The following is a 23,520-nucleotide window of genomic DNA, read 5'->3' as shown; positions in this document are numbered from 1 at the left end:
ATGTCTTGTTTTTTGCTGGGCACAGTGGCTTATGCCTGTAATCCCAGCTCTTTGGGATGCTAAGGTGGGAAGGTTTCCTGAGGCAGGGAGTTTTCAAGACAAGCCTGGGCAACACAGCAAGACCCCATCTCTACAAAAAACTAGCCAGGCATGGTGGTGCATGTTTGGGAAGATGGTTTGAGTCCAGGAGTTCAAGGTTGCAGTGAGCTATAATTGTCACTGCACTCCAGCCTAGGCAACAGAGCAAGAGAATGTCTCAAAAAATAAAAAATAAAATAAAATGTCACTTTAAAAAAAAATGAGAGGATCATTTATTGAGCTCCTTTTGTATGCCATGGACTATGCCAAGTACCCATTCTGCACATTTTCTTATTTCAGTCCTCACAGCAACCCTCTGCAGCAGGCAGGTACTGTGAATCATGTTCTACAGATGAGAAAACCAAGATTTGGAAGTTAAGCAGCTCACCCAAAGTCAAGTAGCTATTATGTGAAGAGAAGGAATTATGCTTAGATTGTTACTGGTGGAATTGGAGAGGGACCTAATACATAGCATACCTTCTCTCAGCTTGAGTTTTCAGTCAATTGATAAAAAAATTAAAAATAAAAAACCTACACATATCATAAAACTACATAGAATTAAATATACATATACACAGAATGAATAAAAGTAAAACTGAAGAAATCTGAATAAGACTAATGAATTATACCAATGTTAATATTCTAGTTGCAATATTGTACTTCCAGTCCCTCTGGCTTAATAGTTTTGCAAGATATTACCACCGGAGAAACTGGGCAAAAGGAACAAGTTGTGAGCATGGTAGTTCACGCCTGTAATCCCAGCACTTTGGGAGGCTGAGGTGGGAGGACTGCCTGGGTCTAGAAGTTTCAGACCAGTCTGGGCAATATGGCAAGACCATGTTTTTACAAAAAATAAAATAAAATAAATTAGCTGTGTGTAGTGGTGTGCACTTGTAGTCCCAGCTACTCAGGCAGCTGACACAGGAGGATTGCTTGAGCCTGGGAGTTCAAGGTTACAGGAAGTTATGATCACACCATTGCACTCCAGCCTGGGCAGCAAAGTGAGATCCTATCTCTATTTAAAAAAGAAAAAATTACGCTGGGCACGGTGGCTCACGCCTGTAATCCCAGCACTTTGGGAGGCCGAGGCGGGCGGATCATGAGGTCGGAAGATCGAGACCATCCTGACTAACACGGTGAAACCCTGTCTCTACTAAAAATACAAAAAATTAGCCGGGCGAAGTGGCGGGCACCTGTAGTCCCAGCTATTCAGGAGTCTGAGGCAGGAGAATGGTGTGAACCCGGGAGGCGGAGCTTACAGTGAGCCGAGATCACGCCATTGCACTCCAGCCTGGACGACAGAGCGAGACTCCAGCTCAAAAAATAAAATAAATAAAATAAAATAAAACTATCAGGAAACCAGGGAACAGGCCTAAGGAAGAAATTCCAAGCTGACCAGGCCACTCTATGGAGATAAGAGTGTGAACTGGAGGGACAGGAGTGGCAGCTAGGAGCACAGCCAGGAGACCACTGCCTGGTCCAGAGAGAGAAGAGCGGAGCTTGGCCTGGATGGTGGCAGTGGGAAAGGAGAAAAGAAGTCAGACTCAGGAAAGATGCTGACCTTAGAACTGCTGTGATCTGGTGACTGACTAGATGTGGGAATGAGGGAAAAGAGGTGTCAAGATGACTTCCAGGTTACTGGTGTGATCTGGCATGTGCAGGTGGCATATACTTAGATCAGGAACAACAGAGAAGGACAAAGTCAGGAGTAATGACCAAATAAAGTTTTGGACAAGCTGACACTGAGTGCCTGGGAGGCATCTAAACAGAGACTATGTAGAAACTGGATGGCCGAGTCTGGAATACAGAGATAAGTCTGGGCTCAAATAACACTTTTGGAAATAACCAGTGAAGACAGAAAAAAAGATCACTTAGGGAGAGAACTCGAAGTGTGAAGAGAAGAGGCTATAAGCCTTGAAGAACTTCAACATCTAAAGATCACCTAGTAGAGGATGTATCAGCAAAGACACAGATGGGAGCTACAGAAAGGAAATGAGAAGAGAAGCAGGGAGAGGTCTGGAGGTAGAAGAGAGTGTAGGTCCACCAGACAGGCAATGTGGCATGGAGACTGGATGGAATCAGAAGGTCCTCACCAGCTCTGCTACCTCAGACAGGGCTGCTCACACAAATTCTGTTCCCTACCACAGGCAGGTGGGGCTCAGTATTCAGGCAGTAAAGCAGCCCGGCAAAATCTGAATTGGGAGTAATCTGAGACAGATGTTCCCAAAGAAAGCAAAAGATATACCCAGAATAGGTTTCTCTTTGATGGAAAACATTTTGATACTATTGTTCCTACCTTCAGGAGCACACAATGAATATAAATAAAGCATTAAGAACAGTTAAGTGCTCAGCCTGCATGGACAGAATGCCCTTGGGATCAGTGGGGTTAAGACCAAGCTTTAACGCAGTCACAAAGAACGCTTAAAGTGTATGATAAGTAGTAATTCATAATTTTTATTGAGGCACATATTTGAAACATAGAGGCCATGAAGCTGGTGGGTAAGAATAAGTCTATAAAATGGAGAAGCAGTAGGGATGAATTAATCCCTAAAAAAAAATTAAAAGAATAAGGTACGCAGAACTGCCCTATCAGATGTCAACACTTATTATAAAGCGATAAAAATTAGGAAATTGTGGTACTGAAACAAACAGACCAATTGAATAGAATAAGCAGTCAGAAATACATCCCATATATATGTAAACTTGATAAATGATAGAAATGGCATTGCAGATAATATGGAAAAGAGAGTTCACTTAATAAATGGTGTTGGGACAACTAGTTATCCACATGGAAAAAAAATCAAATTGAATTCCTGCTTCACATCACACTCCAAAATCAATTCCAGATAGAAAAAAGCCTTAATGGCCAGGTGCAGTGGCTCACGCCTATAATCCCAACACTTTGGGAAGCCGAGGTGGGAGGACTGCCTGAGCCCAGGAGTTTGGGATTGGCCTGGGCAACATGGCAAGACCTTGTCTCTATTTTTTTTTTAATAAAATACAAAAAAAGAAGAAAAAAAATCTTAAGCATTAAAGGCAAAACTTCAAAATTTTGGAAAAAATATGGTAGGTCTTTTTGACCTTGAGATTAGGATTTCTTAAACAAGAATTCAAAAAGCATTAATCTTAAGAGAGAAGACTTCAATATTTGACTACAGTAAGATTAAGAACTTCTGTCCAGGCCAGGTATGGTGGCTCACGCCTGTAATCCCAGCACTTTGGGAGGCTGAAGTAGGCAGATCACTTGAGGTCGGGAGTTCAAGACCAGCTTGGCCAACATGGTGAAATCCCGTCTCTACCAAAAATATAAAAAATTAGCCGGGTGTGGTGGCATGCACCTGTAATCCCAGCTACTCGGGAGGCTGAAGCAGGAGAATCACTTGAACCCGGGAGGCTAAGGTTGCAGTGAGCCAGGATCTTGCCACTGCACTCCAGCCTGGGTGACAGAGCAAGACTCCATCTCAAAAAAAAAAAAAAAAAAGACAAGTTACAAGTGAGAAGAGATATTTGCAAACATCAAACCAACAAATAATTAGTATCCAGAGTACATAAAGGACTCCAATAAATCAACGAATCATAATTTGGAAAAAAAAAAAAAAAAGTGAGCTTAAGACTTACCTAAAAGTAGGTATTTCATAGACAATGAAACAGAATGGTCCAAAACAAAGGAAAAGATGATCAATCTCAGTAATAATCAGGGAAATACGAGCATCACAATGAGATACAATTTCATATCCAGGAGAAGTCCAATTAGGAAGTCCAATTAGAAGGTATTATTATACGCAAAGCTGCTGATGATGTGGATGGACAGAAGAGCTCTTAAGCACGCTAGAATGTATGTAAATTTATAAAATTTCCACTTTGAAAAATAATGCCAATACTAACATGATCATGAAAAGTTGAACACGCACATACTCAATGACCTAGCAATTTAACTCCTAGCTATATACTTTAGATGCATACGCTCCAGAAAATATGTAATAAAATGTTTACATAACTAGTCAGAAAAGCAGAAAACTAAACAAAAAAAAGCCAACCTAAATAACTATTGAGAGGAGAATCCTAATTTCTGATATTCATATAATGGAACATAATTCATCAGTGAAAAATGAATGAATTAAAAGCTACACACAACACAAAGTAAAATCCCCAAGGGCAGGAATCTGACCATGTCAAAAATTTTTCCTCTCTTACAATGATATGTACATTATGCAATATTTGATACATAGAAAACAGTATCTGTAAATTAGGAAAATAAACTCATGAATCCATCAAAGGTCCAACATGCTTGGAAACAGTCTATAGGTCAAAGAGGAAGTCTCTAAAAAAGGAAGGGAAATTTAAAAATACATTGAATGAACGAAAATGAAAATACAATATATCTACAGCAGTGGTGAAATTATGACACTAAATGCTTACATTAGAAAAGTCTCCAGTGAATAATCCAAACTACCACTCCAAGGAATTAGAGAATAAACTCAAAGCAAGCAGAAGGAAGGAAATTAAAAGGAGCAGAAATCAATGAAATTAAAAACAGGAAAACAGTAAACTAATGAAACAAAAAGATGCTTCTTTGAAAATATCGATAAAATTGACAAAGACAGAAAAGACAAATCACGAATATAGGAATGAAACAGTCGATAATACTACAGACACTGAAGTCATAAAAATGATAACAGGAGAATACTATGAACAACTCTACAAATAAATTTGACAACTGATGAAATGGAACAATTTCTTGAAAATGACAACTTACCCAAGATGGGGGAATAATTGAAAAGCCTTGTAACTAACAAGAAAACTAAATCTGTAATTTTAAAATGCTTGAAAAAGAAATCTACAGGTTCAGATGGTTTCACTAGAGAATTCTATCAATTGTTTAAAATAGAATTAATACCAATTTTAAACAATCTCTTCCAGAAAACAGAAGATTAAGGGATAACTCCAAGTTCATTTTATGCACTATTACCCTAGCACCAAAACTAGACAGACAGTATAAAAAAAAAAATACAGACCAATATCCCTCATGAATATAGATGCAAAAATCCTTAACAAAATATCAGCAAACAGAAGTTAGCAATATATAAAAATAATTATATACCATGACCAAACAGGGTTTATTCTGGGGTAAGGCAGACTTAATATTTGAAAATAAATCTATGTAACCCAGTATATTAATAGACTCAAGAAAAAAGAAGAAAAAAGAAGTGATACGATCCTCTCCATGCAAAAAAAAAAAAACAAAAAAAAAAACCACTTGACAAAATTCAGCACCCATCCATGATAAAAATTCTCAGAACACTAGGAATTGAGGGGAACTTCCTCAACTTGATAAAGAACATCTACAAAAAACTTCCAGTATTCCAGAAAAACACTGAACGGTCGCCCCAAAGATGCTGAACATGGCAAGAATGTCCGCTCTTACCACTGCTATTTAACACACTCTTGGAAGTTCTAGCAAGCTCAGTAAGGCAACAAAATGAAATAAAAGGAATACAAATCAGAAAATAAGAAATAAAACTATCTCTATTTGCTGATGACATGGGGTTTTTTTCTTTTTCCTTTTTCTTTGAAACAGGGTCTCCCTCTATCACCCAAGTTAAGAGTGCAGTGGTCCAATCTTAGTTCACTACAACCTCCACCTCCTTGGCTCATGCCATCCTCCCACCTCAGCCTCCTGAGTAGTTGCAACTACAGGTGCACACCACCACACCCAGCTAATTTTTGTATTTTTTGTAGAGATGGGATTTCATCATGTTGCCCAAGCTGGTCTTGAACTTGTGAGCTTGAGCGATCCACCCACCTCGGCCTCCCAAAGTGTTGGGATTACACGTGTGAGCCACGGTGCCCGGCCCGACATTATGGTTTATGTAGAAAATCCAAAGCAGTCTGCAAAAAAACAAATAACCCTAGAACTAATAAGTCAGTTCAGCAAAATTACAAGACACAAGATCAACATACAAAAATCAGTTGTGTTTTCCATATACCAGCAAGTAACACATGGAAACCAAAATTTAAAATAAAATTATATTTACAATCACTAAAAAAATTAAATACTTATGTGTAAATCTAACAGACCAATGTACAGGACTTGTGTGTCTTGCTCTGTTGCCCAGGCTAGAGTGCAGTGCCATAATCATAGCTCACTATCACCTCAAACTCCTGGGCTCATGTAATCCTCCTACCTCAGCCTCCTGAGTAGCTAGGACTACAAGATGTGCACCACCATGCCCAGCTAATTTTTTTATTTTGGAGACATGGAGTCTTGATATGTCGCCCAGGCTAATCTCGAATTCTTGGCCTCAACTGATCCTCCCACCTTGGCCTCCCAAAGTGCTGGAATTACAGGCAAGATTGCTTTTATAGCTATAGATGGTATTATTCTAAAATTTATACGAAAGACAAAGGAACCTGAATAACTAAAACAATTTCAAATGAGAAGAATAAAGTGTAAATGGCCAATAAGCACATGAAAAGATGTTCAACATTGTTAGCCATCGTATGTGTGTATGTAGAGATAGGGGATATAAGGAAAATCTCTGTACCTTTCACTCAATTTTGCTGTGAAACTAAAACTGCTCTAAAAAAATAAAAGTTGAACTTTGGGAGGCTGAGGAGGGAGAATCACTTCAGGCTAGCAGTTCGAGACCAGACTGAGCAACATAGGATAGAGCTCATCTCTACAAAAATAAAAATAAAAATTAGTTGGGCATAGTGGCATATGCCTGTAGTCCTAGCTACTCGGGAGGCTGAGGCAGGAGGATCACTTGAGCCCAGGAGTTTGAGGTTGCAATGAGTTATGATCGTGCCACTGCACTCCAGCCTAGGTGACAGAGTGAGGCCATGTCTCAAAAAATAATGATGATAATAAAATAAATAAAAGTCCATTTAAAAAGGCAATGAAATTCCAGTCAGGCACAGGGGCTAATGTCTATAATCCCAAGATAGGAGTCCAAGACAGGAGAATTGCTTGAGCCCTGGAGTTAGAAGCCAGCCTAGGTGACAGAACGAGAGCTTACCTATAAAGCTGCTAAGCCCTGAGCCTTGAAGGAAAGGATGACAACAGCTGCCAGTCTTTTAGTTGTACAAGAAGATAAGGACAATTAAAACTTTTTCTGGATTGGTTCCTTTGATGTTTTGTCACTGAAGTCAGGAAATGCCTTGCCAGTAAGGGATGGTCTTTTAAAGTTCTTTGATATTGGACAATGCCCATGGCCATCTGGAACCCCAAGAATTCAACTATGAAGGCATCAAAGTGATCTACCTGCCCCCAAACACAATGTCTCTAATTCAGCCTCTAAATCAGGGTGTCACAGGACCTCTGAAGCTCATTACACACAGTACTCTATGGAAAGGATTGTCAATGCTATGGAAGACAGCCCTGGCACAGAGAACATCATGAAAGTCTGGAAGGATTACAGCATGGAAGATGCCATCATTGTTATAGAAAAAGCTGTGAAAGCCATCAAGACTGAAACAGTAAGTTCCTGCTGGAGAAAGCTGTTCAGCTGTTGTGCATGACCTCACAGGATTTATGACATAGCCAATCATGGAAGAGATCGTGAATATGGTCAAAAGTTGAGGGGTGAAGAGTTTCAAGATACAGATCTTTGAGAAATAAAACAGCTAATTGATACTATATCTGAGGAATTAACAGAAGACAACTTGATAGAGATGAGAGCTCCCAAACCAGTGCTGGAAAACAAGGAAGATATACAAGAAGCAGTGCCAGAAAACAAATTGACATTAGACAACTTGGCAAAAGAGTTTCAATTATTCAAGGTTTCTTTTATGACATGGACTCTTTTATGATACCAGCACTGAAACTAAAACAAATGGTGGAAAAAGAATTGGTACCATATAGAAAAGTTTTTGGAGAAATGAAAAAGCAAAAAGTCAGACAGAAATGACAATGTACAGTTGACCCTTGAACAACACAGGCTTGAACTGTGCAGGTCCACTTGTATACAGATTGTCTTCCGCCTCTGCCACCAGGGACAGCAAGACCAACCCTCATCCTTCCTCCTCCCAGACTACTCAATGTGAAGATGATGATGATGATGATGATGAAGAACTTTATGATGATCCACTTCCACTTAATGAACAGTAAATATATTTTCTCTTCCTTATTTATTTATTTATTTTTGAGACAGAATCTCGCTCTGTCGCCCAAGCTGGAATGCAGTGGTGCGATCTTGGCTCACTGCAACCTCCGCCTCCTGGGTTCAAGCGATTCTCCTGCCTCAGGCTCCCGAGTATCTGCGTGCCACCATACCCAGCTAATTTTTGTATTTTTAGTAGAGACGGGGTTTCACCATGTTGGCCAGGATGGTCTTGATCTCTTGACCTCATGATCTGCCCACTTCAGCCTCCCAAAGTGCTGGGATTACAAATGTGAGCTACCACGCCCAGCCGATGAGTTTCTAAATAACACTTTCTTTTATCTAATTTCCTTTATCATAAGAATACAGTATATAATACACATAACATACAAAATATGTGTTGTTAATAAGCTGAGCACAAAGGTTCACACCTGTAATCCCACTGCTTTAGGTGGCTGAGGCAGAAGGATTGCTTGAGGCCAGGAGTTCAAGACTAGCCTGGGCATCATGGCAAGATCCCGTCTCTGCAAAAAATAAAAAACTCAGCTGGGTGTGGTAGTGGTAGGGTGCCCCTGGGGTCCCAACTGCTTGGGAGGCTGAGGTGAGAGAATTGCTTGAGCTTGGGAGGTCGAAGCTGCAGTGAGCTATGATCATGCCACTGCACTTCCAGCCTGGATGACAGAGCAACATCCTATCTCAAAAAAAGAAAAAAAAGAAGAAGAAACAAAACAAAACAAAGTTAACTGACTGTTTATGTTATCTGTAAGGTTTCCTTCTAGTCAACAGTAGGCTATTAGTAATTACGATTTTGGGAAGTCATAAGTTGCACTTTGATTTCTGACAGGGGGCAGGGGTCAACATTCCAACTCCCACATTGTTCAAGGGTCAACTATATAGCCACAGTAAGACTGTGTCATATTGGTGAAGGGACAGGAACAAAGAACAATGGAACAGAATAGAGAACCCAGAGGTAACCTCACACAAGAATGGCTAGCTGCTTATTGACAAAGGTACAAAAGCATTTAGATGGAGAAAAGAGTTTCTTCAACTATCAATGGGGCTGGAGCAACTGGATGTCCATATGCAAAAAAAAAAAAAAAGAAAAAAAGAACTTCAACCTATACTTCACACCTGAGGCAAAACTTAACTCAGAATGGACCAAAGATTTAAACATAAAACTTAAAACTATAAAACTTTTAGAATAAAATATAGCAGAAAATAATTAGGACTTAGGGCTTGGTGAAAAGTTCTCAGATATGAGACCAAAAGCACAAACCATTAAAAGAAAAAAAAAATTGGACTAAATCACAATGAAAAAATTTTGCTCTGTGAAAGAACCAGTTAAAATTAAAAGACAATCTACAGACTAAAAAATGTATCTGCAAACTACATACCTGACAAAGATCTATCTGTATTTATAATATATAAAGAACTCTAAAAACTCAACGATAAAAAAAAAAAAAGCAATCCAATGAGAAAACGGGAAAAAGACATGAAAAGATATTCCATTTAAAAGGATATACAGATGGCAAATAAACACGTAAGAAGATGTCCAACATCGTTACCCATTAGCAAAATGCAAATTAGAATCACAATGAGGCTGGGTGCGAGGACTCACGACTGTAATCCCAGCACTTTGGGAGGTCAAGGTGGGTGGATCATCTGAGGTCAAGAGTTCAAGACCAGCCTGACCAACATGGCGAAATCCCCTCTCTACTAAAAATACAAAAATTAGCCGGGCGCGGTGGCTCAAGCCTGTAATCCCAGCACTTTGGGAGGCCGAGACGGGCGGATCACGAGGTCAGGAGATCGAGACCATCCCGGCTAACACGGTGAAACCCCGTCTCTATTAAGAAATACAAAAAACTAGCCGGGCGAGGTGGCGGGCGCCTGTAGTCCCAGATACTCGGGAGGCTGAGGCCGGAGAATGGCGTAAACCCGGGAGGCGGAGCTTGCAGTGAGCTGAGATCCGGCCACTGCACTCCAGCCTGGGTGACAGAGCGAGACTCCGTCTCAAAAAAAAAAAAAAAAAAAAAAAAAAAATACAAAAATTAGCCGGGCATGGTGGCACATCCTGTAATCCTAGCTACCTGGGAGGCTGAGGCAGGAGAATCACTTGAACCTGGGAGACGGAGGTTGCAGTGAGCTGAGATTGTACCACTGCACTCCAGCCTGGGCAACAAGAGTGAAACTCTGTCTCAAAAAAAAAAAAAAAAAAAAAGGAATCACAATGAGATACCACTACTCATTTAACAGAATGGCTAAAATAAAAAACAGTGATCATATAAAATGCTACGCTGGGTGTGGTGGTTCATGTCTGTAACATGGTGGTTCACGCTTGTAATGCCAGCTGGTCTTGAGCCCAGGAGTTCAAGACCAGCTTGGGCAACATGGCAAAACCCATCTCTACTAAAAATAAAAATAAAGAGAATTTAAATATATATAATATATACACACATATATACACACATATACATATATACACACATATACGTATATACATATATACACACATATACACACACACATATACACACATATATACATGCACACATATATGTCTATACATATATACACACACACATATACACACACACACATATATATATAAAAAATGCTGGTGAGGATGCAAAAGAATTGGGTCACCCATAGTAGTCAGGGTTTTCCAGAGAAATAGAACTAATGAGGAAGAGAGTGGGAAGGAGGAAAAGAGGGAGGTGGGGAAAGAGAGGTGAGGGAGAAGAGTGGGAGGGGGAGAAGGGAAAAGGGGAAGACAGCGGGAGGGAAGAAGGGAATGGAGAAGGGAAAGAGGACAGGGAGTGAGAGAGAGAGAGGGAGGAGGTACTGGGGAGAGAGAGAAACTTATTTTCATTTTAAGGAACTGGCTCATGCAATTGTGGGGGCTGGCAAATCCAAAATACACAGTGTGGGCTAGCAGTCTGGAGATTCAGATAAGATTCGATGTTAGTCTTAAGTCAGAAATCTCCAGGGCAGGTGAGCATGCAGGAAACTTAGGTAGGGTTTTTATCTTACAATCTTTTTTTTTTTTTTGAGACACGGTATCACTCTGTCACACAGGCTGGAGTGCAGTGGTGCAATCACGGCTCACTGCACCCTGGACCTCCCAGGCTCAATCAACCCTCCTGCCTCAGTCTTCTGAGTAGCTGGGACTACAGGCATGTGCCATAACATCTGGCTAATTTTTCTATATTTTGTGGAGACAGAGTCTCACTATGTTGCCTGTGCTGGTCTCAAACTCCTAGGCTCAAGCAATCCTCTTACCTCAGCCTCCCAAAGTGCAGGGATCATAGGAGTGAGCCACTGCACCCAGCCTAGTTCGCAATCTTGAGGCAGAACCGCTTCTTCAGGGAAAGCTCAGTTTCTGCTCTTTAAGGCCTTACACTGACTGTATGAGGCCCACCCACACTATGGAAGGTAACTGACTTTACTGAAAAGTCTACTAACTTAATATTTTAAAATGAGGTGGGGTCTCACTATGTTGCCCAAGTTGGCTTCAAACTCCTGGGCTCAAGCAATCCTTCCGCCCCAGCTTCCCAAGTAGCTGGGATTACAGGCATATACCACTGCACTCAACTAAAGTCTACTAATTGAAATGTTAATCACATCTAAAAAATACCTTCACAACAACATCTAGACTGGTGTTTGACCAAACTGGGCCTAGCCAAGAGGACACATAAAATTAACCACCACGCTCATATATGTCAAAGGGAATGCAAAATGATATCGCTACTCTGGAAAATAGTTTGACAATTTCTTCTAAAACTAAAATACACAAACTGCATGACATAAAATTCTACTCTTGGGCATTTATTACAGAGAAATGAAAATAAGTTCACTCAAAATCCTGTACATGAATATTCATAGCAGCTTTATTCATAATACCTAAAACCTGAAAAATGTCCTTTGATGGTTGGAAATGGCTAAACAAATTATGGTACAATCATATCATGGACTACTACTCAGAAATATGAAGGAAAAAATGATCAATATGCACAATAACTTGGATGGACCTCATGGGCATTAGGCTGGGTGAAAAAAGGTCATGAACTCTATGATTTCATTTATATAACAATTTCAAAATGAGAGACAACAAATTCACGGTTGCCAGAGATTAGAGATGGTGGGTGGAAGGGGGCTGGATGTGACTATAAAGTGTGGCACATGGAGATCTGCGTAGTTATGAACTAGCTCTATATTGTGGAGGTCATTAGTAACTTTGACAAGAGCAAATGGTGGTGACCTGATATAATTAACTTACCTATCCTTACTAAAACATGGGCTCCACCAAGGGGGCAATCTTTGTATGTTTCATGTTTTCCGGAATAGTCAGAAATTAATATTCAGTATTTGTTGAATAAATGATGATTCGGAATGAGTCAACTCAACATATAACTGAGTCTGGTCATGTCAGTCTCCATTTTAGGGGGCTCCCTACTGCCTACAAGTCAGATCTAAACCCTAAACAGGTTTTTTTTCTCTCTCTTTTTTTTAAAGACAGGGTCTCACTCTTGCCCAGGCTGCAGTGTAGTGACACAACCATAGCTCACTGCAGCCTCGAACTCCTGGGCTTAAGTGATCCTCCCAAGTAGCTGGGACTATAGGTGCATGCCAATGTGCCTGGCTAATTTTTTTATTTTTGGTAGAGATAGGGGTCTCACTTTGTTGCCCAGGCTGGTCTTGAACTCCTGGATTTAAGGCATCCTCCTGCATCAGACTCCCAAAGTGCTGGGATTATAGGTGTGAGCTGCTGCACCTGGCCCCCATCCAGTTTTATCCCCCACCATGACTCTCTTCTAAACTGTTGGCAATTCCCAGAAATTGTCTTGTTCCCTCAGGTAGGATTCTTATCCCCTCATTTTTATGCCCAGTGAAGGATTCCTCATCCTTGAAGATTCAGTGCAAATGTTCCCTCCTCTGAGGAGCCTCTGACTTCCAGGCAGTCAGCTCTCTCCTTCCTGTGGCACTTGGTACAAGCCTCCACTATAGCACACATTATATTGTCCTAATGAATGTCTCTCCATCTAGGCTGAATATTCTTCCCAAAGAAAGGAAGGTTATATCCTAGTACTTAACACAGTGCCTCACACTCAGTTGTACTTAATGAATTCTAAAGCCTACTTCATCTAAAAATAGGCTTCATCTGAGATACAAACAAGTAACAACATTTCTGATGAATTTTACTTCTTCTTTTTAACTGTTGACCTTCTGGCTTAGGACTGGCAGAGCTGGTCAAAGTGGGAGCTCAAAGGTGGAAAAGCATGACCTTCTCATCTCATCTGAAAATTGGCTGAAGTAAAAGGCTCAAGAAAAAGATGGTGAGGCTTAGGGTCAATTTGTGGAGGGCTTGACTCCCAGGGTAACAGTGCATTCCCAGTCCTGAAGAAATAAACAGACCACACTAGCTACTTTGTGGGTTTCTAACAAGATGGCATATAAGGAAATGGAAGTGGGGGGATTCTTTCACCTTGAATGCTGATGGCCTGAATGCCAGCCTAGAATATGGGCAGAGAGACACAGGTTCATATAATACTACCACAAGCAGAAATGATGAGTCCTCATAAACTCTTCGGGTTAAGAATCTGATGGCGGCCGGGCACGGTGGCTCAAACCTGTAATCCCAGCACTTTGGGAGGCCAAGACAGGCAGATCACAAGGTCAGGAGATCGAGACCATCCTGGCTAACACGGTGAAACCCCGTCTCTACTAAAAAATACAAAAAACTAGCCGGACGAGGTGGCGGGCGCCTGTAGTCCCAGCTACTTGGGAGGCTAAGGCAGGAGAATGGCGTAAACCCGGGAGGCGGAGCTTGCAGTGAGCGGAGATCTGGCCATTGCACTCCAGCCTGGGCGACAGAGCGAGACTCGTCTCAAAAAAAAAAAAAAAAAGAAACTGATGGCAAGTATAATAAAACATACTGGGCTCAGCCTGCGGTTTTCGATAGCATTTTAGAGCACACTCTTTGAACACTCTGTGATGGAGCTTTGGTCTCTCTGCTTCAGAGTGCCCCACTGGGTAGTGACACAGGAAGGGGGTGAGGAAGGAAGTAGCTGACCAGCTGACACTAAAAAAGGACTTGGGGCTCCAGTCCCATATAAACAGCTGGCTAAAACATTCAGGCTGCTTCCCACTTCTTCCAAACCCTCCCCCTACTTCCTACCACTCATATCCAGCAAGGTAGAATGGGAACAGAGGAAGGGAGACGAGAGGGCAGAGCCTTCAGGAACCACTGAACATGTAACTGTACCAACTTCAACTGATTTGCAGGTGTTTCTTAGCAGTCTAGACTCCTTACCATGAAAATTTAAGTTCACAGTCTGCACTCAACCTACGGCTCCAATCCCACCTTCCACCTTGCTCCTCTATGTCTTACTTATTTGAGAAACATGTAGGTGTACTTTCATGCCTGGGCCTCTGAACACTCTCCCCTGGCCTGGAATGCCTCTTTCCACTGTACCTGTCTGTCAAAGTCCTATTCATCTTGCAATGTACCAAATAAATACCATCATTTCCATGAAATAGTCACAAACCCTCAGAATTGTAAATATTGGCTACTCCTTCGATGTTCCCTTAGGCCTCTGGTGATGCCTATGCAGTTACAGAATTTATCAGATTCTGCCTTTTCCCATAATTATTAGTAATTGGTGTATCTCTATCTTCCACACTCATCTATAAATGTCAAAGACAGAGGCTGACGCCCATTCACAGCAGGGTGTCTCACGTACCTACACAGCACCAAGCACAGGTAAATGCATTTATATAGTATGTTGACTGAACAAGCATCTCAAACATAATGTCGGGGTCAGTTAGGGTAATTCAGTAAATACTTTTAAGTGCTTGAAACATGCTAAGAACTATACTAGGTAAGAGATGGCTCACAATTCAGGAGTTCAACATCTAGAGGGGAAGAAAAACACTCGAACACATCTACATCCTGTTCAGACCGGTAAGGGGAGTAGGACCAATGAGTGGCAGCAATGCTTCTCAAACTTTAATGTGCACAGGACGTAAGAAGCACCAGATTCTAGTTCAGTAGGTCTGAGGTGAGACCTGAAATTCTGCACTTCGAACACGCCCCCACCCAGGTGATGCTGATGCTATTAGTCCAATGACAACACTGAGTAACGAGGGGTTAAGGTGCAATGGAAAAGGGGGAGATGAACTACACCTGGAGGGATAGGAAAAGCCTGTCTTCAGAGAGATGGGACTTCACACAACCCCCCACTGTGATAGGGCAGAGCACAAGAAAGATGGCATGTGTCCCTTTGAGAAAAAAAAACATGGAAGGGGCCGGGCACAGTGGCTACAAAGCACTTTGTGAGGCCGAGGCGAGAGGATTGCTTGAGGCCAGGAGTTCGAGACCAGCCTGGGCAACAAAGCAAGACCCTATATCTACCAAAAAAAAAAAATGTTTTTTTTTTTAATTAACTGAGCGTGGTGGCACACACCTGTAATTCCAGCTACTCGGAAAGCTGAGGTGGGAAGATCACTTGAGCCCAGGAATTCGAGGTTATAATCAACTATCTTTGCACCACTGCACCAGCCTGGGCAAGAGCGAGACCCTGAAGAAAGAAAAAAGAATAGAGGAGAAAGAGAAAGGGAAAGGGAAAGCAAGGGAAGAAAGAAAGCAAAGGAAGAAAATATAGAAGCCTAAAGCATGGATAGGGCTCTGCTTGGCAGATGTGAGCAGATACGCCAAGCCAAAGGAACACTAAAGCAAAGGCCCAGAGGAGGGAGAACACAGTCACAGAGAGATGGCCAGCTGACGCAAGAGGACACCATGGGAAAGTAGGGGAGAACAGCAGAGAGGGACCACGTCTGCAGGACTCTGAATATCAAGAATACAGCTGGAAGTCTTAGAGAAGTCAACCAGAATGGCTGTGAACAACAGAACATGCTTAAGCTTCTCCCTCTGACGTCCGAGACGGCTGTGACTGGCGGATTTCTATGAGCAGCTTAGAATAATCAGATTCCGTTAAATCAGCAGTTCTTTCCTAAATCCTACAGAAAACTAGCCACCACCTGCTGCTTCTGCATTCCCATTACCCCTCAGACACCTTGATTACGTAAAATGCTAAGCCATATACATGGAAAACACAAGCTTTCCCCAACATGAGGTAGGGACACGTTTTACAACCATGGAGAGCTGAGCAGCTCTGCTAGACTCCCGGCTCCGCTGACAAGTTTCTAATCTCTGATTGTCACTGTGTGCAGAATAGAATTTCCTTGTGGGGAGGGGGGAAAGGGGAGGGATGGCATTGGGAGTTACACCTGATGTAAATGACGAGTTGATGGGTGCTGACGAGTTGATGGGTGCAGCATACCAACATGGCACATGTATGCATATGTAACAAACCTGCACGTTGTGCACATGTACCCTAGAACTTAAAGTATAATTAAAAAAAAAAAAAAAAAAGAACAAGCCAGAATTAGTCTTCTGACTCCGGCCATTATCATCATCTCTCCTAAATGGCAGAAGGGGAAAGTGCAAGCAAAATGCAGTGCTGTCTTCATGAACCACAGAATATGCATCCTAACTTTCTATACCTTAGGTATACCTCTAACACTCTGCCCTGATTCTTCATTCATAAATACACAATTATTGCTTGGTTTCATTCATTCATAATGTATTTACTGACCCATACCGTACCATGCAAGGAACTGTGCTAGGCCTGGGGGGCTACTTCTCTGACCTCGTGTCCTTGCACTTTTCTCCTCAGTCACTCTGCCCTTACCATTCTGGCTTCTCACTGTTTCCCCAAAACACCAAGTGTGCTCCTACCTCAGGGCTCCATGCTTACTCTTCCCTCTGCCTTCAGATATCCTCCTGGATTGCTCCCTCACTTCATTTAGATCTCTATTCAGAGGCTGGCTCCTGCTTTACTTTTCTTCATGGCACTGATCACCACTGATCTTCCGTCTGTTTATTGTCTGCCACTCCCCCAGGATGTAAGCGCATACTCAAAAAGGCTTGGCCTACTCTGCTCACTGCTGCACCCTCAGCACCTAGAACCATGCTTGGCACATGGAAGGTGCTGACATACCTGCTCAGCATCCTGTTGAATGAAAATGAAATGAGAAGCCACTCAGAGCAGAACAAGATCAGAATTAAGCCTGAGGAAAAACAATCTGTTAGTAGCCCAAGGCTCATGGGCTCATTCTCTAGAGGGTTGGTAAGAATTCTCTCAACATGCTAGTAAAGTTAAAGAAATCCTGGGTTAGGTAAAAGATGAAAAGGATCTCAATTAGGACAGTGGTTTACTGAGAAGCTATTATGTAGATACCTCAGTAAATAATTCAGTCACAGCCTTGCTCTTGTGGAGTGACAACACTATAAATAATTATGTAATTACTATTGTAATAAGTGTCACAAAATACACATAAGAGAAGATGAGCCAAAGTCAATCCCAAAGTTTCAACTGTGCATGACTAGATGGATTGTGTCCCCTCCTTACATAGAGGAAACAAGAGACGGGCAAGGGTGTTCATTTTAGACATAATGAGTATGAGGACCCACAGGACAAATGAAGTAGAAATATAGATTTGAAAGCTATCTGTAATTTGCAGATGATGCCAACACACCTTTACTTGGAAGACATGTTAGCATGGCTTGTTTTGCTGGTCCTCAGAATAGCTCTGTCAACGTTACACGACATTTAGAGCATACAAATCAACCCAAGAAAAATAAGCTCACAACGCATCTGCATCTCCTAAGTAGGTACCTTCTAGAAGGCAATCCCTTTTAAGTGACCATTTGAAGTGCAGCTACAGGGCTGAGCTAATACAATTTGGCTCTTAACAGCTGAGGTGCCATAGTACAAAAATAAAGAGTAGGAAAGATTACTCCTTAGCATCAGATGTTTCTACTCATTGGGTTTCAACGCAGAGACAAATTCTGTTTTTAGTGTCTACAGTCACAAAGCACTATAAGCAATCTCTCTTGCCCACCTGGTAACAAGTCTTCTTGAACTAATTACCTATCTTTTGAAAACTGGATTAAATATAAATAACATACAGTTTACCATTTTAACCATGTTTAAGTGTACAGTTCTGCGGCATTAAGTACATTCTATAACCATCACCACTTTCTGTCTCCAGAATTCTTCATCTTCCCAAACTGAAACTATACCCATTAAACAGTACCTCTCATCCCCCCTCCTACTGGCCCTGGGCAATCACCATTTCACTTTCTGTCTTCATGAATTTGACTATTCTAGGTAGTTCATGTAAGTGGAATCACACAACATTTGTCCTTTTGTAACTGGCTCATTTCACTTAGTATAATGTCTTCAAGGTTCACCCATGTTGCAGCAGAATTTTCTTCCTTTTAAAGGCTAAATAATATTTCACTGTATTATACACTTTTTTTTTTTTTGGAGACAGGGTGTCGCTGTTGCCCAGGCTGGAGTGCAGTGGTGTAATCATGGCTCACGGCAGCCTTGACCTCCCGGGGCTCAGGTGATCCTCGCACCTCAACCTCCCAAGTAGCTAGGACTACAGGTGCGTACCACCATCCCTGGCTAATTTTTGTATTTTTTGTAGAGACAAGGTTTTGCCACGTGGCCCAGGCTGGTCTCAAACTCCTGGGTTCATGCCATCTGCCTGCCTTGGCCTCCCAAAGTGCTGGGATGGTAGGTGTCAGCCACTGCGCCCAGCCGTATACCATATTTTGCTTATCCATTCACCCACTGGTAGACTCTTGGGTGGCTTCCACCTTTTGGCTATTGTGAATAATGCTGCCATGAACATTGGTGTACAAGTATCTACCTGTTCTTTAGCTTATTTTTTGAAAGTTTTTTTTTTTTTTTTAAATGGAGTTTCGCTCTTGTTGCCCAGGCTGGAGTGCAATGGCGTGATCGCGGCTCACTGCAACCTCCACCTCCTGGGTTCAGGTGATTCTCCCGTCTCAGCCTCCCGAGTAGCTGGGACTACAGGCATGCGCCACCACGCCTGGCTAATTTTATATTTTTAGTACAGATGGGGTTTCACCATGTTGGTCAGGCTGGGTCTCGAACTCCTGACCTCAGGTGATCCACCCAACTTGGCCTCCCAAAGTGCTGGGATTATAGGCGTGAAAAGCATTTTTGTGTTCTGATCAGCTATTCAGAACACTCTGCCCACACATACCATTATATTGGGTCATATTTGAACTACAGCTTCTCTATTTTGCCTGCCAAAAGCCCAAGCTCTGACCTTTACCTTTAAGGCCCTGAACACAGACTGTCTGTTCCACTGGAACCTAAGAGCCATCAGGGTCTCCTCTGGCCGGCCATTCTGCAAGCAGCTAAGCATCCTCAGCTTCAACTGAGACAGATGGGAACATGGTGTCTTTAGTTAGGACTTTGGAAACATTCTGCTTCAAGTTCTAGCAGAGCTGGAAGGCTTTACAAATGAGATGCTAAATTTAACAGTAACTTCTATGTCACTTACTCACTCACTAGTCAGTATAGTAACATGATCACCTGTAGTAAGCTGGGAGAAATTTTTTCGCTTCTAGTTCATTTGTATTCTTTAACAAGAAATGCTTCAATTCCTAAATACTGTGTTGAAACTACAGAAGTATATGCTGGGGCAACAAATAATAAAAATAAAACCTACTTCAAAAGCCTTAGAGGCCCTATCAGTATATAACAGAGGTCAGAAACTATAGCCAACGGATTCAACTGATGCTTCTTTTGTAGTTTCACTGGAACACAGCCACACCCATTCATTTAAATACTGTGTAGAGCTGCTTTTGCACTATAGCATCAGTTAAGTAGCTGCAAGGGAAACTATATTTCCCATGAATCCTTAAATAGTTACTATCTGGCCCTTTCCAGAAAACGCTTGTCAACTCTTAGTTCATGCACCTTGGTTCACCCACTTTTGTCCCCAATTGGAAAAAAGCAGTGATGTAATCAACTGTTCAGATGTTCTTCCTAAGGTCTTTTTTTTTTTTTTTTTTTTGAGACGGAGTCTCGCTGTGTCTCCCAGGCTGGAGTGCAGTGGCGTGATCTCGGCTCACTGCAAGCTCCACCTCCCGGGTTCACGCCATTCTCCCGCCTCAGCCTCCCAAGTAGCTGAGACTACAGGCGCCCGCCACCATGCCCGGCTAGTTTTTTGTATTTTTAGTAGAGACGGGGTTTCACCATGTTAGCCAGGATAGTCTCGATCTCCTGACCTCGTGATCCACCCGCCTCGGCCTCCCAAAGTGCTGGGATTACAGGCTTGAGCCACCGCGCCCGGCCCCTAAGGTCTTCTTAAGCTAACCACAGGCCAGCTGGCTGGTTCCATGCCAAAGAGGCAACGAGAGTGCCAATACTCAACAAGTTCCAAAGTAGAAAGGTAGCTGCCATGCTTGTAATTTGGGAAGGGCTAGGGATACACCTTTAGAAAAACACTGTGGTCTCATCTTCCATCAACTAGCCTCCAAGCTAAACCAAGTGGGGCTAAGAGGCAAACAATGGAGTCTCATGTACAGAATAATAAAGGAATTATCTGCAGTTAAGAAACATCCCCAAGCACAGGCTTCTTAAATGTACCTGGTGAGTCAGCCGGCCAAGCTCCATAAGCCTTAGGGTGAACATGATGAATGTTGCTTGGCTGATAATGGATCGTCCAAGCTGTACCTCCAACTCTCTTTCCCTACCCACATGTCAGGCAGCATCAAGCTCTCTAATTCACCTAATTGGTGTCCAAATTTAATAGCATTATCCACAACATAACTTGAACAAGGAGATTAAAACTGAATTTTTGATATGAAATTCATATAACAAGTGCTGTGCCCCTCAAGGAGCATGTTCTTCCTCTCAGTTCTGATAGCTCACTAGAAAGAGACAAGGCTGGGCCAGGTGTGGTGGTTCATGCCTGTAATCCCAGCACTTCCGGAGGTGGAGGCAGGAGGATCACTTGAGCCCAGGAATTTGAGACCAGCCTAGGCAATAAGGTGAGGCCCCATCTCTCAAAAAATAAACAAAATTAGCCAGGCGTGGTGGCACACACCTGTGGTCCCAGCTACTTGGGAGGCTGAGGTAGGAGGATGGCTTGAGCCAGAGATTTCGAGGCTGCAGTGAGCTGTGATCCCACCACTGTACTCCAGCCGGGGCGAGAGAAGAGACCCTGTCTCAAGGAAAAAAAAAAAAAGAGGAAGATGAAGCTAACTACATAGAGAGAGATAAACCTAACTACATGAAAAATGTCAGTAGAAAACCCTGGTAATGAGCAATATTCAGAAGCACAAGTTTCTAATACAATGTCATTTCAAAATCAGAGTCAAGAATTCATATGTCTAAGAGACTAGTAGAAAAAGCCTGCATCTTCTCTCCTGAAATAAAATGTTGGTGTGGCATCTGGACATTCATATCCCTGCCCTCTGTACTCAAGAATGACACTAAGGATGCTTTGTTCCCTACTCTGCTTCATACCATCAGCAGGGCAGGTGAATAATCTGACAGGATGTAAAAGCATGGCTTCCACCAATAAACAGCTGTGTTAGATCTCAGCTGATATAGCTTTGTGCCGTGGGCAAATCCCTTAATAGCTCTAAGCCTCAGGGTTTTTTACATCTGTAAAATGATGGCTTAAAAATGTTTTTATTTGTATAAATTTATGGGTACAAGTGCAGTTTTGATACATGGATATATTGCATAGTGGTGAAGGCTGGGATTTTAGCGTAACCATCATCTGAATAATGTACATTGTACCCAGTAATTCCTCATCCCTCACTCCACTCCAGTCTCCATTCATTCCACACTCTATGTCCATGCATACACATGTAAAATGATAGCTTTGATAGGGAACCTCTACAATTCCCTTTTTCCTTTTTTTGAGACAGAGTCATACTATTGCCAGGCTGGAGTGCAGCGGTTCAACCATGGCTCACACTGCAGCCTTGACCTCCTGGATTCAAGCGATCCTTCCATCTCGCCTCCCAAAGTGCTGAGATTACAGGTATGAAACACTGTGCCCAGCCTACAGCTCCTTTTAATATGATTATTCTAGATCTATAATTAACCCTGTGTAACTCACTGTACTATACACAACATAAAAATGGCATGCATCGACAAGCCCTTAATTCATTTCCTCATATCCTTCTCCACCTACTCTTTCATCACAAAGCCAGTGGTGACAACAAATTAGGCAAGATTCCAGATTCAAATGCGTAGCTCTTGAAGCCAATTTCGTGAAAATTGTGTGCCTACATTTAGTTGGTCACACAAGGAAATATTCTAATACTGTACCTTTCATCCATGGAAAAAACATTTCCTTCTGAGGGCTAAATTATCAGAGCCAGGTTCAAAACCTTGGCAGGAGCCTTGGGAAAATGCTGAGAAGGCTAATGCCAGCAGATCTTTCAGGAACCATTTATCAGCGGTTGCAAAACAAAGGGTGTGTGTCTATATAGGGAGCTCCTCTCTCCTTTAAGCTTATGGCCCTGTGAATAATACTCAGGTTTGGTGACCTCATTCTGCTGTCACTCAAAAAGAAAATAAATGTGTGAGATAAAGGGAAAGCAGAAATATATGAACTTCAAAGCCTTACAGAAGCATAAGGGAAAAAAATAAACATATGAATCTGGCTCCAAATCTTATGACTAAGAAGAAAAACTCATTAAATCTAGTGAGTGTGCCCAAATGGCTAGACCCAGATGAATCAGACAACACTGCCTGAGCCTTGGGCTCCTGGCAGCCCAGAGCAAAGGACACGAAACTCAACTCAGGGAAGAGGGGACGAGAGCTTCCATGGATGCAAATCTGTCTACCTAGGCCAAGCCTTATGCCAAGAAGTCTTGCACTACAATCCTCATAACTTTTAAGATAAAATGATTTGCCAAGGAAAAGAACCATGGGCTTTTCCTCATAACAGCTTCAAGCCATTGGAGATACAAAAGTGATTTTTTTTTTTTTAATGAATATGTTACTCTTTTCTGTCATGCCTCTACTTCACTATCCGACAGGCTCCCAATGAATTTAAATTTCAAATATTTCCCAAAAGGAAATTAAGCCTAGGTTCAAGTGTTGGCAGTGAATTTTGAGAATGTGGCATGAATGCTAATACTCACTTTCACGTTCTCCCTATAATTCAGGAAGAGAGAAAAGATGACACGCCCTTAAGGATGAATACAGTAGATCTGAGGTAGATTAATTCATGTGGCAGCAGCTGAAATCAGTTCATTTACCGACAGTGACAGAAGAGGCAACAGGAGAGCATGAGAGAACACCTGACCCTGAATATGGAGACAAAGAGTTTAGTCCCAATGCTGCTTAACTCAACCTGTGACCTTGAACGAGTCTCTTCCCCTTCTGGGCTTGGGTCTTCATTTGTAAAGTGCAGGCTAATGAAT

General features: G+C 42.1%; 1 protein-coding gene across 6 annotated transcripts in view; it reads right to left on the bottom strand.

Annotated features, from left to right (window-relative positions):
- Positions 1 to 23,520, bottom strand: part of KLHL18 (kelch like family member 18) — a 60,451-nt gene that overhangs the window by 31,626 nt on the left and 5,305 nt on the right. For 2 of the 6 annotated variants that reach the window (XM_077992517.1, XM_077992518.1), the window contains exon 2: positions 5,882 to 5,967. The exons of the other annotated variants lie outside the window; for them this stretch is intronic. In XM_077992517.1, the coding sequence (XP_077848643.1) occupies positions 5,882 to 5,938 (57 nt within the window). In that variant the 5' untranslated portion in view covers positions 5,939 to 5,967. The remainder of the gene's footprint in view (positions 1 to 5,881; positions 5,968 to 23,520) is intronic. 6 annotated transcript variants of the gene reach the window in all.

The sequence above is a fragment of the Macaca mulatta genome, chromosome 2 (assembly GCF_049350105.2).
Source record: "Macaca mulatta isolate MMU2019108-1 chromosome 2, T2T-MMU8v2.0, whole genome shotgun sequence".
Lineage (NCBI taxonomy): Eukaryota > Metazoa > Chordata > Mammalia > Primates > Cercopithecidae > Macaca > Macaca mulatta.
This window is presented reverse-complemented; position numbering and strand designations above follow the sequence as displayed.